Genomic DNA, 14358 nt, shown 5'->3' on the forward strand with positions numbered 1-14358 from the left:
TCCCTCCCTCCTTCCTTCTCTCTCTCTCTCTCTCATCATCATCATTATTATTATTAATATTTTGAGACAGGGTTTCCCTGTGTAGACTTGGCTGTCCTGGACTCTCTTTGTAGACCAGGCTGGACCCGGACTTGAATTCACAGAGATTAGCCTAATTCTGCCTCCCCGAGGAGTGCCACTGTGTCTGGCTGAAATCTCCGTTCTTTAAAATGGTAATAGCACTGTTACTAGAAGAGAGCAAATGACATCTTCATTAATATTTACATGCATAAGACAGCAAAGAGAATGGAAATAGAAGAAGAGAGTCTGGTGAACTGCTTTGAAATGAATGCACAGCATTTTGATACATTATGGTGTTGGCATGTGATGTGAGGAGTTTTTTTCAAAGATCAGCGGCAACGTTATAGAGGATTCAAAAAGTAGTTTGCTTGCACCCTCTGGTGGCTAAAGTTTAGTAGTGCTGCTGCTAGGAAGTGTATCGAACCTATGGTATCCTTGTTTGGAGGGTAGAATTTAAACATGTAAGTCATGTTTGATGTTTGTATTTATTTATCTAAAGGAGCTGATAGCTGCTTTGACCTATGCCAAATCCTGATGTACTCTTGTGAACTTTTCACAACACTCTGTTATGAACAAACCAGGTCACATGTATTTTTTGGTTAAATTTTAGAAAACCAGAACAAATATTCAGACTGCTTTCCTGTTGTTAATACCCTCCTCAGATTTCCTAGTAAGACAACATCATTGTTTTTACTAAGTCTTCGTTGCTTGTGGATCTGGCAAGCTGGGAGAGGAGCTAGTTTATATATCTGTTTCTTAAGAAGAGCCAAAGACCCGCGTTCTGAAAAGGCAGACATGCTGACAGTCAAGTTAGAGAACTTTCTGACCCCTCCAAAGAACAAAAAGAACACTGGGGATATTTATAAATAAATATGAAAAGAGAGTAAAAAATAAAAAGAGTCTAAACACGAATATAAGAGTGGGCCCCTGTGGAGGAGTCAAGGCTTTGTCCCAGACTATCAAGTTGAACCTCCGCCTCTCACTCTCAGAGATGAGTGGGCACTGTTTCTCAGACCTCCCTTCCAATCCTCAGGGGATTTCTTGACAGCATCCATCTAAAAGGAGTCAGCACTCTTGTCCTGTTCCTTCACGGGAGCCATCGTGCTCTGTATTTTTATTATCATGGCTCTCCATTCAAGGTCAAATTCCAAGGGAAGAGAAGCCTACCTCCCGCAGTACTGCGGGCTTTCCTCTGCGCAGTGTCGGTAGAGGATATTTAGTTATCAGCCAGCATTACCTTATGATAGACTTCCTCAGATCCATCTCTAACAACTCTTGCCTACGCTTTGTCTTAGGGGCATCATGCCTGTTGCTTAAAGCATAATAACCCCCCCTTTTTTTTTTCCTCAGCAAGTTTGAAGGAGTTTCTGTTGTTTTTACAAACGGCCACGTTAACTTACCACACCACCAGCTCTCACAACGGGAGCCTTCAAGTCAGGAAAGACATTGTCCAAGTACCACTTGAAACTCTTGCATTTCAGCTTCTCCCGCAGCTCCCTTTGCTGGGTGAGGTTGCCCACATCTAACCCTTGGTCTATGAGGTGATCCCCATGGCCGTAGAAGACTTCCTTGTACTCATCCAGCCAGACCTCGGCCACCCGAACCAGGTTCCGTTCCACCGTCTTCATACGGTCTTTGGGGAAGGAGTACGGATTGTCGTTTCTGAAGATGTGGCCCACCCTGGAACAGGGAACGATCTCGATTTCCCCACCGCACATCCAGACCTGGGAATAAAGCAGCGAAAAGCACCCTCTATCAAATGGTGGTTCACAAATCACAAGCAGTTAACAATGGTACCACCTGGAGACATGCCTCCCTTGCTAAGTACTACATCCAACTTTCACAGAAAAAACAAACAAACAAAAACTCAGCAGGTTTATTTAATTTTGTGCATGATGGAGCACTTTATGATCAATGAAGTAGACTATTTTCCCTCCCTAACCACTATGTGAAATTCTCTTTATCTCTTTTCCATAGAACTCTTTACAGAACCCCAATATGTAAAACATGTCACTGTGTTCCTCTCTAGGTTGAATCAGGGAGAGGTGATGGCTATCCATCTGTTCCCATTCCTCTTCGACCTGCATGCTTGTGGAGATCAGGACCTCCAGAGTTCCACCCATTTGAACGTAGACGTCCCAGGCCCACAGGAAGGCTGCTAGTCAGGTTTTATTGTTCTTGCTAAGGCCCTCCTGGGCATGAGTCCATGATGATCTAAGCCATTGCCTGTAGGCTCTGAAGATGCTGTACCACATACTTGGCTTGCTGGCGCCCAGCACTCGAGGGATTCTTTGTCATTTGTATTCTCAAGATTACCCACTGCAAATATTCCCACTGCTTCTAATGTATTAGAGAGCTATTCCAAAAGAGTCACTGTATGTCACAGAAAATCCCAGGGTGATTTGTATTAAGTATGGATCCCAGAGTAATTTGTATCAAGTGTGAATCCTGTAGCTTTTATGTAGAAAAAAGAAAGTAATTCCCCCATGATTAGATAAAGTAACACCGTTGTGAAAGAGTAATTCCAATAGCTGCACAACAGTGATTGATTCTTCCAAATTAAGTCTGGGAAATGAGACACTCAATCTACAGACTTCTCAGTGGCAGTCATAAATGTGATTGCATTAGTACAGTGAAGCTGCTTGAGAATCATCAATTCTTATTTGTGTGTTTGTGCTCCTACGTGGTCATGCTTGTTTTCATATGTAGGTGGAGGTCAGAGGTTAACATAAGATGCTCTCAGGTGCTCTCCACCTTAATTGTTGAGATGGTTTCTTTCCCTGAAACTGAAATGTGGAGCTCACTGATTCAGCTGCAGTTATAGGCATATTACAATCCTGCATTTGGCTTTCTCCATGGGCTCTAAACTCAGATCCTCATGCTTATGTGCTAATCTATTTAGCAACTGAATAATCTCATCTGTCCCTAGAATGATAAGCCTTTAATTATAAAACAGAAACTAAGAAGAAACACTTAGTAATGGGTACCTTGAATGACAGCTCCATATTTTCTCCACCCCAAACATCAAGGCCAGGGTCATAAGTTCCAAGTTCATAAAAGTAACTTTTGTCAATGGAAAATAATCCACCTGCCATGACTGGGCACCTACAGAAACAAATGATTGGATTAAACTTTTAACCTGTGGCAACTAAGCATCCAGAGTAAATCACTCTGTGTGTCAGTGTGGAAGTTTGGAAGCCTTTCTGGATGGGTATGGAGAGGTTTTAGGAAGGAGTCAGCAGCCTGGCTTTAGTAAGGAGTTCCTGGTTCATGGGAGCTGAATCTGATAAGGGTCAGTGAAGACATGGGTGGGACTAGGAATCATACTTCCTTTTAAAAAAATTTTAATTAATTAATTTTTATTAATTACAATGTATTCATTTTGTATCCCAGCTGTAGCCGCCTCCCTCATCCCCTCCCAATTCCACCTTCCCTCTCTCTTCTCCTCCCGTGTCCCTCCCCTAGTCCACTGATAGGGGAAGTGTTTCCCTCGCTCCATCTGATCCTAGCCTATCAGGTCTCATCAGGACTGGCTGCACAGTCTTCCTCTATGGCCTGGTAAGGCTTCTCTCCCCTTCAGGGGGAGGTGATCAAAGAGCCAGCCACTGAGTTCATGTCAGAGACAGTCCCTGTTCCCCCTACTAGGGAACCCACTTGGACACTGAGCTTCCACGGGCTACATCTGTTCAGGTGTTCTAGGTTATCTCCATGCATGGTCCTTGGTTGGAGTAACTTCAGGGTTATTATGGCTTTCTCTGTGTCAGAGCTAAATTTGGTATATTTCAAATTTAATTTAAGGGTGGGGGATAGCAAACCAACTTCTTAGGAGACTTTCCTTTCTTTGATAAAGTCTTGAATAGAGCTATATATGTATGTATTTGTGTGTGTGTGTGTGTGTGTGTGTGTGTGTGTGTATAAAGAGGGGTGGGGCTTACTATTGTACCCAGGCTATTCTTAAACTTGCCACCCTCCTGCTTCCTTAGTACTGAGATTATAGATGTGTACCATCATGTCTCGTACACACCAATAATTCTTGCTGGTTTTCAGATTGATAGAGTGTAACTTTTCTTAAATGTATTTTCTGCCTTTACAAAGGGGCTTAGGAGTCATGCGTTCAGTTTCACACACTTACCTTATTATGTCAGTTTCTTTAATCCCATTTTTTGCAACAACATCTGGAGGAATTGTTCTCCAGCCAAAGTTCATGGGCCAGGTGAAGACACCTCTTTGGAAGTTGTCCACTGTCATGTAACTAATTCAGGACAAAAGAAAATCAATGAAACTGCAAATGCTTAGCTGAGACTATTCATGGCTCTACTGACTTCCTGAGCACAGCTTCATGACCAACTCAGGTGTGAGACAGTTGCTGACACATGTGATTCTACACCAGACCCCTTAACATCAGCTCAGGGAAGACTTGTTTCAACTTATATTCATCCTTCAGTTCATAATGGCCATTTTAGAGGAAGAAACAATAACTTATAAAAGCATATAGACTTTCCATAAATGGTATAACTAAAAACTTGAGAAAAATAAATTATTTGGGAGTTCAACTGATTGTCAAAGGGGATGAATAGTTAGATTTATTAGCAGGTAAATTGATGTATTGGCCAAATAGGTTACTCAATTGGTAGGCTCTGAGCCCAAGATATCTGTCACGTGTTTTCACCTATTTGGTCATATTGGTCCTGCTTCTTAGGTTCTAACATAGCTCATTGAGGACCAGCACTCTCTGCTGCTCTCCAGTGTCAGGATGTGGTAGTGTTACCTCATGTCCTTGTCATTGATGACTTCAATTACTGGACAGGCCACTTTCTTTCTATTTAAATAAACTCTTTCCAGAAGGGGCTCCAACCAGCCCACATTACATTCCACATGAGAGTCTAGGAATGTTAACACATCACCTGCAGAGTAAAAAAATAAATTATTGAAAAGTATGGTATGATACAGTGAGTGTGTATACTTCATTCTTAAAAGTGTATGACTGTGAACACAGGTGTCTTCTTTTCTCACTGAGTTCCTGGCTCCCAGAATTTCTTTTTCTAATGATATGGAGACATTTCAGGTATAGAGGTTCTGTGGTAAACATCACTCATATTTAGAAAGAAATGATAAGCTACTGAAATTAGGTTGCTTCTCTGTTGCTCTGATAAAATGATGACTAGATCGCCTTGGGGAAGAAAGGGTTGATTTGGTTTGAAAAAATGTAACCACAGCCTGCCATGGGTGAAAGCTAAGGTCTGCTCAGCTTGCTTTCCTAAGCAACTTGAACTGGTGGCTAGGTGTAGCACCATCCAAAATGGGATGGATCCTCCCACATTCCTCATTAATTTAAATTAACATGGGATAAACATATTAAAATCTGTACACCTAAAGAAGCTAAGCAAGAAGGAGGGCCCTGGCTCTCCTTCACTCAGAAAGGCAAAAGGGATGGATATTGGAAGAGGGAGAAAATAGGAAACAGGACAGGAGCCTACCACAGAGGGACTCTGAAAGACTCTATCCACCAGCATATCAAAGCAAATGCTGAGATTGATAGCCAAACTTTGGGCAGAGTGCAGGGAATCTTATCAAAGAAGGAGGAGATAGAAAGACCTGGAGGGGACAGGAGAGCCACAAGGAGAGCAACAGAACCGAAAAATCTGGGTGCAGGGGTCTTTTCTGAGACTGATACTCCAACCAAGGACCATGCATGGAGATAACCTGCACAGATGCAGCGCACAGCAGCTCAGTCTCCAAGTGGGTTCCCTAGTAATGGGAACAGGGACTGTCTCTGACATGAGCACAGAGGCTGGCTCTTTGATCACCCTCCCCTTGAGGGGAAAGCAGCCTTACCAGGCCACAGATGGAAGACAATGCAGCCAGTCTTGATGAGACTTGATAGGCCAGGGTCATATGGAAGGGGAGGAGGACCTCCCCTATCAGTGGACTTGGAGAGGGGTATGGGAGGAGATGAGGGAGGAAGGGTGGGATTAGGCGAGAATGAGGGAGGGTGCTACAGGTGGGATACAAAGTGAGTAACTGTAATGAATTAAAAAATAATTTAAAAAATGCTGGAAAGACATGCCCACAGGCCATTCTGGTAGAGATAATTCTGCAGTTGAGGTTCATTCCCTTCATTCTGATTACTGTTTTCACTGACCAGTCTACCTGTCTGCAGAGTTAGCGTGTCTCACCACGTCTTATCAACTCTTACCACGAAGTTCTGTGTTCTACCTGATAGCCTTATCAGTTCCTTCCCACAAATCTGAAGTACAGACCTATTTTAATTCCTACTTACAAGATAAAACTTGGAGGAACAAATAGCTAGAGTAGCTTTCCAAGGTAATTTACCTAGGGTGCCATGTAATATTATGAAACAGTTCGTTACATAGCTCAGGATGGGGCGCCAAATCTGCATTCATTCCCCACCTGGCCCACATTGTACCTCGTTAATATTCTCATTCACTTGGTGCCAGGCCCTGAGGGAAGTAGCACCTGCCTAAAATGTATTTTGGAATTTTATATTGCTTTATTTGGGAGAGTGGAGAATCTTCTATGTGTGGATGCCGCTGCTCTGCTTTCAGATATTTTATTTTAAAATAAAGTCTCAGAAAATGAGGAGCTCCCTGGGTAGCTGGCTCCTGGTAGTGTTTCTAATTGTGGTGGGATCATCTGTGGAATTGTGCTACCATGCTGATGCAGAGAAGCTGAGAGGCACGAGGAAATGGGAGAGACGACCATAGATATTCACAAATAACTTTTGTCCTTTGAGTTTTAACCTGTGGTATATTTCTAAGATCTACCTTTCAATAATCAGTCTTTTAACAAGCGGCTAGTAATCCTATATTATTATTAATATTTTTGATGAATTGTTTAAACTCAAGTTTAGAATAACTTAACCCAACCTTGGTTGTAACCTGGCATGATTTTTCTGTTTTCTAGACTTGTGTTACTGGTGATGCTGGATTGTCTGGAGACGAGCTTTATGAACAAGAGCAGCAATAAAAAAAATAATAATAATAGAATAAAAATGGCCAACCTCAAGTTATTCGGTGTGCCGAGTACCTTTAGCTTCTTTGTGGCGATGGCACTCTGCCCGGTGTGTGGACTCTTGCATCATTAAGTAGTTAGTGCTAGTGTTGAGTTTATAGTTTCTTGAGGCACATGGAGATGGCTTACCGTTTCATTTTACTGAATGGCTTTTAAGGGACACTGAGGAAACCCACTTTAAATCTGCAGCAGCAACAGACTATGGAAATGTATACAATAATGCCCACTGACACTTTCCGGGAGACTTTGGAGTAGGCCAAGAGTTAGATGTTTCTCCCTGGGAGTTCCTTGACGTTAATTAACTGAGTCTGTATGAATGCTCACGGCAAGGTCAAGGTTTTTCTAAGTGACCTGTCGTGGAGCATTTGAGAATCTGACCCTCGACTCTCACTGAGAAGCTTCCCTGCTGTAAGGCATAACTTTCTTTGGTGAATAATTCTTAGTAATCTATTGCTGTTCTCTCTCCCGCCCATACAGTGTTGACATCCCGGTTGGGCCTTTCAAACTCTTCAGTCAGCAGCCGATTGGCTTAATCTTTTTATGTACTTTGGACTCAGACAACCTGAATTTTGAGGGCACAATAGGCATTATTAATGCTAGGACGGGCTAGCTATAGATTATTTGGTGGATGATCCTTGCAGATTTCAAAAACAGCTAATTAAGCCTTCAAGAAAAAAAATAGTTTTAATTTTATTGCTGTGCCCTTGACTGTCCAGCCTCATCATGTCAGCGGCATGTTTTTTCTTTGAATCCCATTAGGTGAATAAGATGAGGCCGGAGCTGGCATAGCTATACAGACACTGGATTCAGTTTCTCAGTTTTTAGCTCATTGTCGGCTAAAGCATCTCTGAGACCATTTCTGTTTAAGTGCTTGCTCTTCTCTGGTTTTCAAGGAGTCTTTAGACTTCTTGCAGTAGCCAAGTCAAGACTGCTCACAGAGATGGAGAACTCAGGATAATGAGAAAGGTACATTCAATAGGCCAAGTAGGTCCATTCAAGGCCAATCCCTGATGTATGTTCTTGACAAAACTTAGCACAGGTGTCAGGCTCATTTCCAGAACCAGGAGGCATCCTTAGTGGGGATGCTACCGACCCAACCTTTCTGCTTTTCTTCAAGCTCTCAGACATTGGCCTTTCAATCACACTGCCCAGAGCACTGCTCTCAAACCCTGCATTACACAAGAGATGGGATCATAAAGTAGAAATATGTGTTCTGAATCTTTATAGCAATTTGATAAAGAGGTTAGGAATTTATTATGTACAGTCATCCCTTAATACCCACAAGACATGGGTTCCAGGATCCTTTATCTCAGCATTCTCAGGTGCTGACGTTGTTTACTTATATATAATAGTTAGTGTTTTCTGAAGACTTTCAACCATCTCCACGTGACTTATGCTACCAAATTTTATGTAAATAGTTGTGATACTGAGTTATTGGGGGGGAGAGCAACAAGATAACCCAGTCTCTGTATGTGTAGCACAGATGCATTTTTTTTCAAATATCGTAAGTTGGAGGCCTGGTTGTACACATGTATGTACATATACAATTATTTTAAGTGTTAAAATGGGTGTGTGGTTTTCTATATCATTTTAAAAATGTTATCTTAAAGAAACTTGTTTACTCTGATTTACAATGGGGTGGTCCTACAAATCTTAAGAGGTGACGAAAGTGTCCTCTTTAGGTTCCTTGGGCAGATTTTTTTAACAAAAAGCAGTGAGCAATTAAGACTCAGTGAGTTTGCTGGGGCTGATCGGTAACATAGACAGAAAGACAGAATGCACTGCATATGCTATTTGATGAAATCTCTTCTGTGATTACATATGCACTTACCCATATAGCAGCCCTGTGACGTGAAGTCTAGTCCTTAACAGAAGCCATTATCAAAGGCTTTGGCATTTACCACATGGTCGGTGCTCAAAGGGATCGAATGTTAGACACAAATGTAAGACTTCTGCATCTGGATTTGGTAAACCCACAGACCGTATTTTATGGCAAGACCTGCAACCAACTGCCACTTGTAACCAAGTTCACCTGAAGAGAGCCTCCCTCCCACACTGCCGTCTAACCGTTGGGCTGCGTGGCAGGTCATTGCCAGCAAACTTTGTCCTCTGTGCATCTTGGGAGAAATATCCTTGATAAGTAGCGTGGTTTCCATTCTGTATTTATTACGTTTCTGCACTTGGGTGTCTAATTTTAAAGTCAACACGGGCTGTTAGAAGAAAAATAAAACTCACTGCAGTCCCAGACCTACTCTTCCAGTTATGGCCCCATCAGCCATCAAGTTGCTCTGATTCCAGTTCAAGGATTTGTTTTAGCTTCCCCTCATTCCCTGATCGTATATCATGTCTTATGTGATGGTGCATCCTGTAGCTTTCATGCCCAGCGTAAATCATGAATCTGACTGTGTTTCCAGCTGCCCTTGTCCCTCCCTAGTCTGGGACAACTGTAATAGCCTTCTCACTGAATTCTCCTTTTCTCACACCTCCCTGAGATCCATTTTCTATATGGAGGCCAGCCTGGGCTTTTAAAATGCAAATCAGACAATTTAGCTCTTTATTCACTGACCTTCGATGGTTTCCCAATATTCCTTACTTGGCACACAGAAGTTTTATTTTTGTCTTTTCCTCCAAATGAACCTCTTACCACTCTCCTTTTCGGTCCATTCTCATCAGCACCTACGAACTCCCTCTTTGCTTTTAAAGTGTCAAGCTCATATCTGCACTCAAACATTCGCACATGTGAATATTTTTTAGCCACATGCCAGCTGCTAAGTTTCTTTTCTAAAGTATTTCTTAACTCATATTTTTTGCATTATTCATAGATTTATTTGACTATGGAAATTAAGCTTGGAGAGACATTTAATTTTTCAAACACAGTCTGTCAGGTGAGGATGATGGGGGACAAGTAATATCAATGTAAGTGATACATGTGCATAAACAGTTTACAATGAAACACTATTTTGTCCAATGAACACATGGTAAAAATTTAAAGTTACCACTGGGCACAAAACTCGTTGATAACACAGGTACTTATTATGCACAAGGCCCTGAGTTTAACCCTTAATATTTTAATTAAAAAATGAGAATAAATACAAATTAAAAAATCTTAGCTACTACCACATTGCCAATTTCGTCACGATCCATTTGTTTTTCACTTAAAAAATTTCTATATAAAGTGTGATGGTTAATATGAAAGCAACACTAATACAGCTTGTTGGTTCACTGAATTGGATTTTGGTGGGATCTGTACTTCTTGGGCTCCTTATCAGAGGTGAGTAAATTCTGTGTTTCATCTCCCCAGGAAAATTCAGTAATACAACAACAAACTAGCTTCCAGGAATTCCCTATACATTCAGGGACAGGCTGAGACCATTGAAATGCTCACTGTCATAGGCTATGTTCTCAGGCTCTTCTGTGTGCATCAGTCATGGTCAGACGACCCAGACTGTGCTGTGTAAGATGATCTAAGAAACCTCCCTTTACTAACCATCCAGCCTACCAGTTCTTTTCCTCCAGAAAACCCTGACTAACAGACAAAGGGATAAACTCTTTTAGCAAACCAATGGGATGGTAAGAACCTTTTGGGTGTCTAGTTACAAGAAAATAAGACTCTGTTGAGCATCATGTGAATTTATTTTCTCCAAGCTGGTGGAGACTGGGAATGCCAGGGTTTCCAGAGGTGGAGTGGTGATGAAGTGGCTACAGGAACAAAGGGTGGTGGTGGATGAGAATGCAGACCCTGGACTCGGGTGTCTGGGGGCAGATACCCGATTCCCAGGGACCAGCTTGAGAGAATGAAAGTGACTAGCCTCAGAAACAGAGTTGCAGGGGAAAGGGAAAGGGAAAGGGAAAGGGCGGGAGAAAAAATGGGTAGAAAAGAAAAAAAAAAGAAGAGGGAAAGAGATGGGATCTGGGCGATGTATCTTGACTACAAATAAATGGCAACTGAAAAGAATTATAGAAAATCTGTTTTGTAAGCCCTCATTCTAAAAAACTATTCAGGCACGGGACAGCAGCATAAGCTACATCATTGTGTAAAATGTGTAAACGTCAGGATAATCTTCTAAAGTGAAGGATTAACTGACAAGTTCCTTCCAACTCCCAGAGGAGAGGTGTGGTTGTCAAAATCTTAACCTAGTAAAACCAATGGTGGGGCAGCCTGACAGTGTAGGAAGAAACAAGAAACAGGCAACTGCGGTGACCTCCACTCAAGTTGTACATATTGACCACACTCAAATCATAGCAAGAGGAGTGAAAATTCAGAACATGGTGAATTGTACAAGTATATTGCCTGAAATATTAAAGAGAAACATCAGTAGGTCAATGCAATGTGTAAGGTTTACTAGACCAGGAGACTAAAAGGACAAAATAACCAAACAAAGTGCATGAAATAAAAAAAAAATCTTGAATTGAAAAATATTGGGAATAATGAGAAAATCTTATAAGAATGTATTTAGGTATTGGCTGTTTTTCAATACAAAAGTATGCCTGTCTAAGAGATTGTTCTTTTTTTTTTTTTTTTTTTTTTTTTCAGTAATGCCCAGCAAAAACTTAGGTGTATAGTGTTCTGGTATCATAGTTTCTGTGAGTTCCTTTTCAAAGGCTCAGAGAAAGCAATTAATATATCCATGCCCTTGTGTATGTGTCTGTGACAAAGCATGAAATTAAAATCCATATAAGAACATGTGGACACTTCTGGTTCTATTTTTTTTTCAAATTCTTGTTTGAATTCTTGTTTCTTACCTGTTGCATTCTGTGCCCCTGCCAGCCGTGCTCTGATCAAGCCATGTCTCTCTTTGAGGCGAAGAATCCGAACTTTTGGAAACTGAGACATGTATTTATCCAAATTAGCTTTAAGGTAGTCTATAGCAGAGTAAGAACAAACCCAAAATACTTTAATTAACTAGATTTACTAGAAGTGTCTTTGCAATGTCAAATCCAAAACTGTGATGTCATTCCAGTTACCAAGTTTCATCTCTTGAGCCAGATTTTTATTTGATGTCATCTTATTTAAAATATTTTATGCAGGTTCAATAATCTAAATTGACCAATTTCTCAAAATCAAGACAGAGAACCTAAGTCGTGTGTACAGATTTCAAACTTTGTAAGATACCAACGCAGTTGTAGTTGCTAAGAGCTACCATCCCTACCCACCCACACTTCTCTGTGATGAAAGACTTACTAAGGTCTTATGAAAGGGTCAGCAGGCAGAGCAACAACTAGAGTACTGCATTTGTAGGAGACAGGCTGCTGAGGTCTTCCTTTTGATGAAGGACTTGCTTGTTAGTCGTGACTGTGCTGCGGGGCAGTGTCCTGGCATGTAGTTCTCGCCACAGAGAGGAATGCAGCCCTGGATGGTTGGTATACAGCTTGAAGAAATCAGCCTGAACTGCAGTGTAGGTAACTTCCAGTTTTACAGTCTCTGTCACACACACAAGGGCAGTTCTGGCCAAACAAGGTCCAGTCCTGGTTCACAGACCTGATCACAGGGCTTGGGGCTTCAGCTCCATGCTATCAGCTTAGAGTGTCTTTGCCTTTCTGTCGGCTATAGTGGTGTCCAGCTAAGAAACATTTTAGGAAAGTTCAAGGATATATTTACAATCACTTCTGTAGCTATCCCAGGTAGGAATGGTTCTAGTTTTTTTTTTTGTTTGTTTTGTTTTTTTACTTGATTTTACTATATAACCCAGGCTGAGCTTGAACTCTTGATTCTCCTACCTCTGGCCCCAGATACTAAGATTACGGATGTGTCACACATCCGATTTTTCCCAGAATATATTTACAACTTATTTCCTACTAATGTTGTGTGTGTGTGTTTCTTAAAGAAGACACTGAAACGGTACAAGATATAGGGTCCACAAAACCCTAGATCTGCCCCATATCAAAGGGATTTTCTGACTTGGAAGCTGGCTACTATGTCTGTGTATGCTGTCAAGATTACCTGTTAGCATTTTCCGTTCTCTTCTGGCATCTTATTGCTGTTTGCGCTCACTGTGATTGTGGTGAGAGCAAAGAAAGTATTCACATCACCGTGCTTACAGATCAAGTTTCGGCTGTCTCGTTAACATCACCATCCATTTGCTGTTTTAAAAAGTGGGTGGAATTTTGGGAATTCACATCGTGGCATCACAGGGTCTGTTACATGTCTTGCGTGCAGAGATGCTGTGGTATTGCGAAGAGCAGAAGTCTTCGATGTAACAAATGAAAACACTGGGGGTCTTAAAAACTGTGAAGGGCTCTGCTTCTAGACTGCATGGGAGCTGCTTTCTTTCTGATTCTTTGTCTATGTTTCTTCTCCACGCTTAACTGGCTGCACACAGGATCTTCTTCACTTAACTTCAGAAGCAGCCAAGAGACTTCCGCGTCTTTGCTCTCTGTAGAGTTTAACTTTGGCTACTGACTAGAAAAAACATTTTTATTAACAGGGTAGATTTTGCTCACTATAGTCCACTAGAAAATATGACTTCTTCATCCTCTTCTGCATCCAAATGACCATCTCAGGAGTTTGGCAGCATTACGATTGCTCCTACGAGGCAGGCTGGTCACAGTGGGAATGGCTGAGGCATGCAGCACAGCAGACCCCAGGATGACCACTGATATTCTGAAACATGTATTTCTGGTGTGTATTTTGTCTGTATGTGCATCTGTAATGCATGCACTCAGTGCCTGTTGAGGCCAGAAGAGCAGGTTCCATCCCCCTGGAACTGCAGTTACAGACAGTTTTGAGCAGCCATGTCAGTGCTGGAAATTGAACCTGGGTCCTCTAGAAAAACAACCAGTGCTCTTAACTGCTAAGCTGTCTCTCTAGCTTAGCTTCAATTAGCAATATATGATCAGTGCATAGATTTACATTTTTATGGCCCGCACGAGAAACAATAACTTGGCCTTTGTGAATACTTACATTAAATTACCCTCTAAACCAAACTACTATTGCCTTCTGTCAAGCTTTAGCTTTTCGGGAGGAGTCCAAGGATGCTTCCTTACCTTTGGTGCTGAAGTCGTCCACCAGCAGCACCTCCTTGATGAGGTGAGGAGGCGAACGGTTGAGGACGCTGTGGACAGACCTCAGGAGCGCGGACCACACCTCATCCACAAAGCACATGATGATGCTGGTGGTTGGGAGGTCATTGTGAACCAGCTGCTCTGCACACCTGGGCCAGGGAGTAAGCACAGTGCAAGAGATATGTCACCGAGATCACAAAGAGCCCTGAACAATCTGTACACACACACACACACACACACACACACACACACACACACACACAC

The 14358-nt window shown here is 41.9% G+C and overlaps 1 protein-coding gene across 1 annotated transcript in view; it reads right to left on the reverse strand.

The window, feature by feature from the left end:
* Galnt5 (polypeptide N-acetylgalactosaminyltransferase 5) overlaps positions 1-14358 on the reverse strand; it is a 49812-nt gene that overhangs the window by 11627 nt on the left and 23827 nt on the right. Inside the window, exons 2-7 of the mRNA XM_055600524.1 lie at positions 14077-14243; positions 11836-11955; positions 4829-4964; positions 4193-4312; positions 3048-3165; positions 1461-1784 (exon numbers count right to left, since the gene is read on the reverse strand). Of these exons, the coding sequence (XP_055456499.1) occupies positions 1461-1784; positions 3048-3165; positions 4193-4312; positions 4829-4964; positions 11836-11955; positions 14077-14243 (985 nt within the window). The remainder of the gene's footprint in view (positions 1-1460; positions 1785-3047; positions 3166-4192; positions 4313-4828; positions 4965-11835; positions 11956-14076; positions 14244-14358) is intronic.

The sequence above is a fragment of the Psammomys obesus genome, unplaced genomic scaffold (assembly GCF_907164565.1).
Source record: "Psammomys obesus unplaced genomic scaffold, mPsaObe1.curated_primary_1811, whole genome shotgun sequence".
NCBI lineage: Eukaryota > Metazoa > Chordata > Mammalia > Rodentia > Muridae > Psammomys > Psammomys obesus.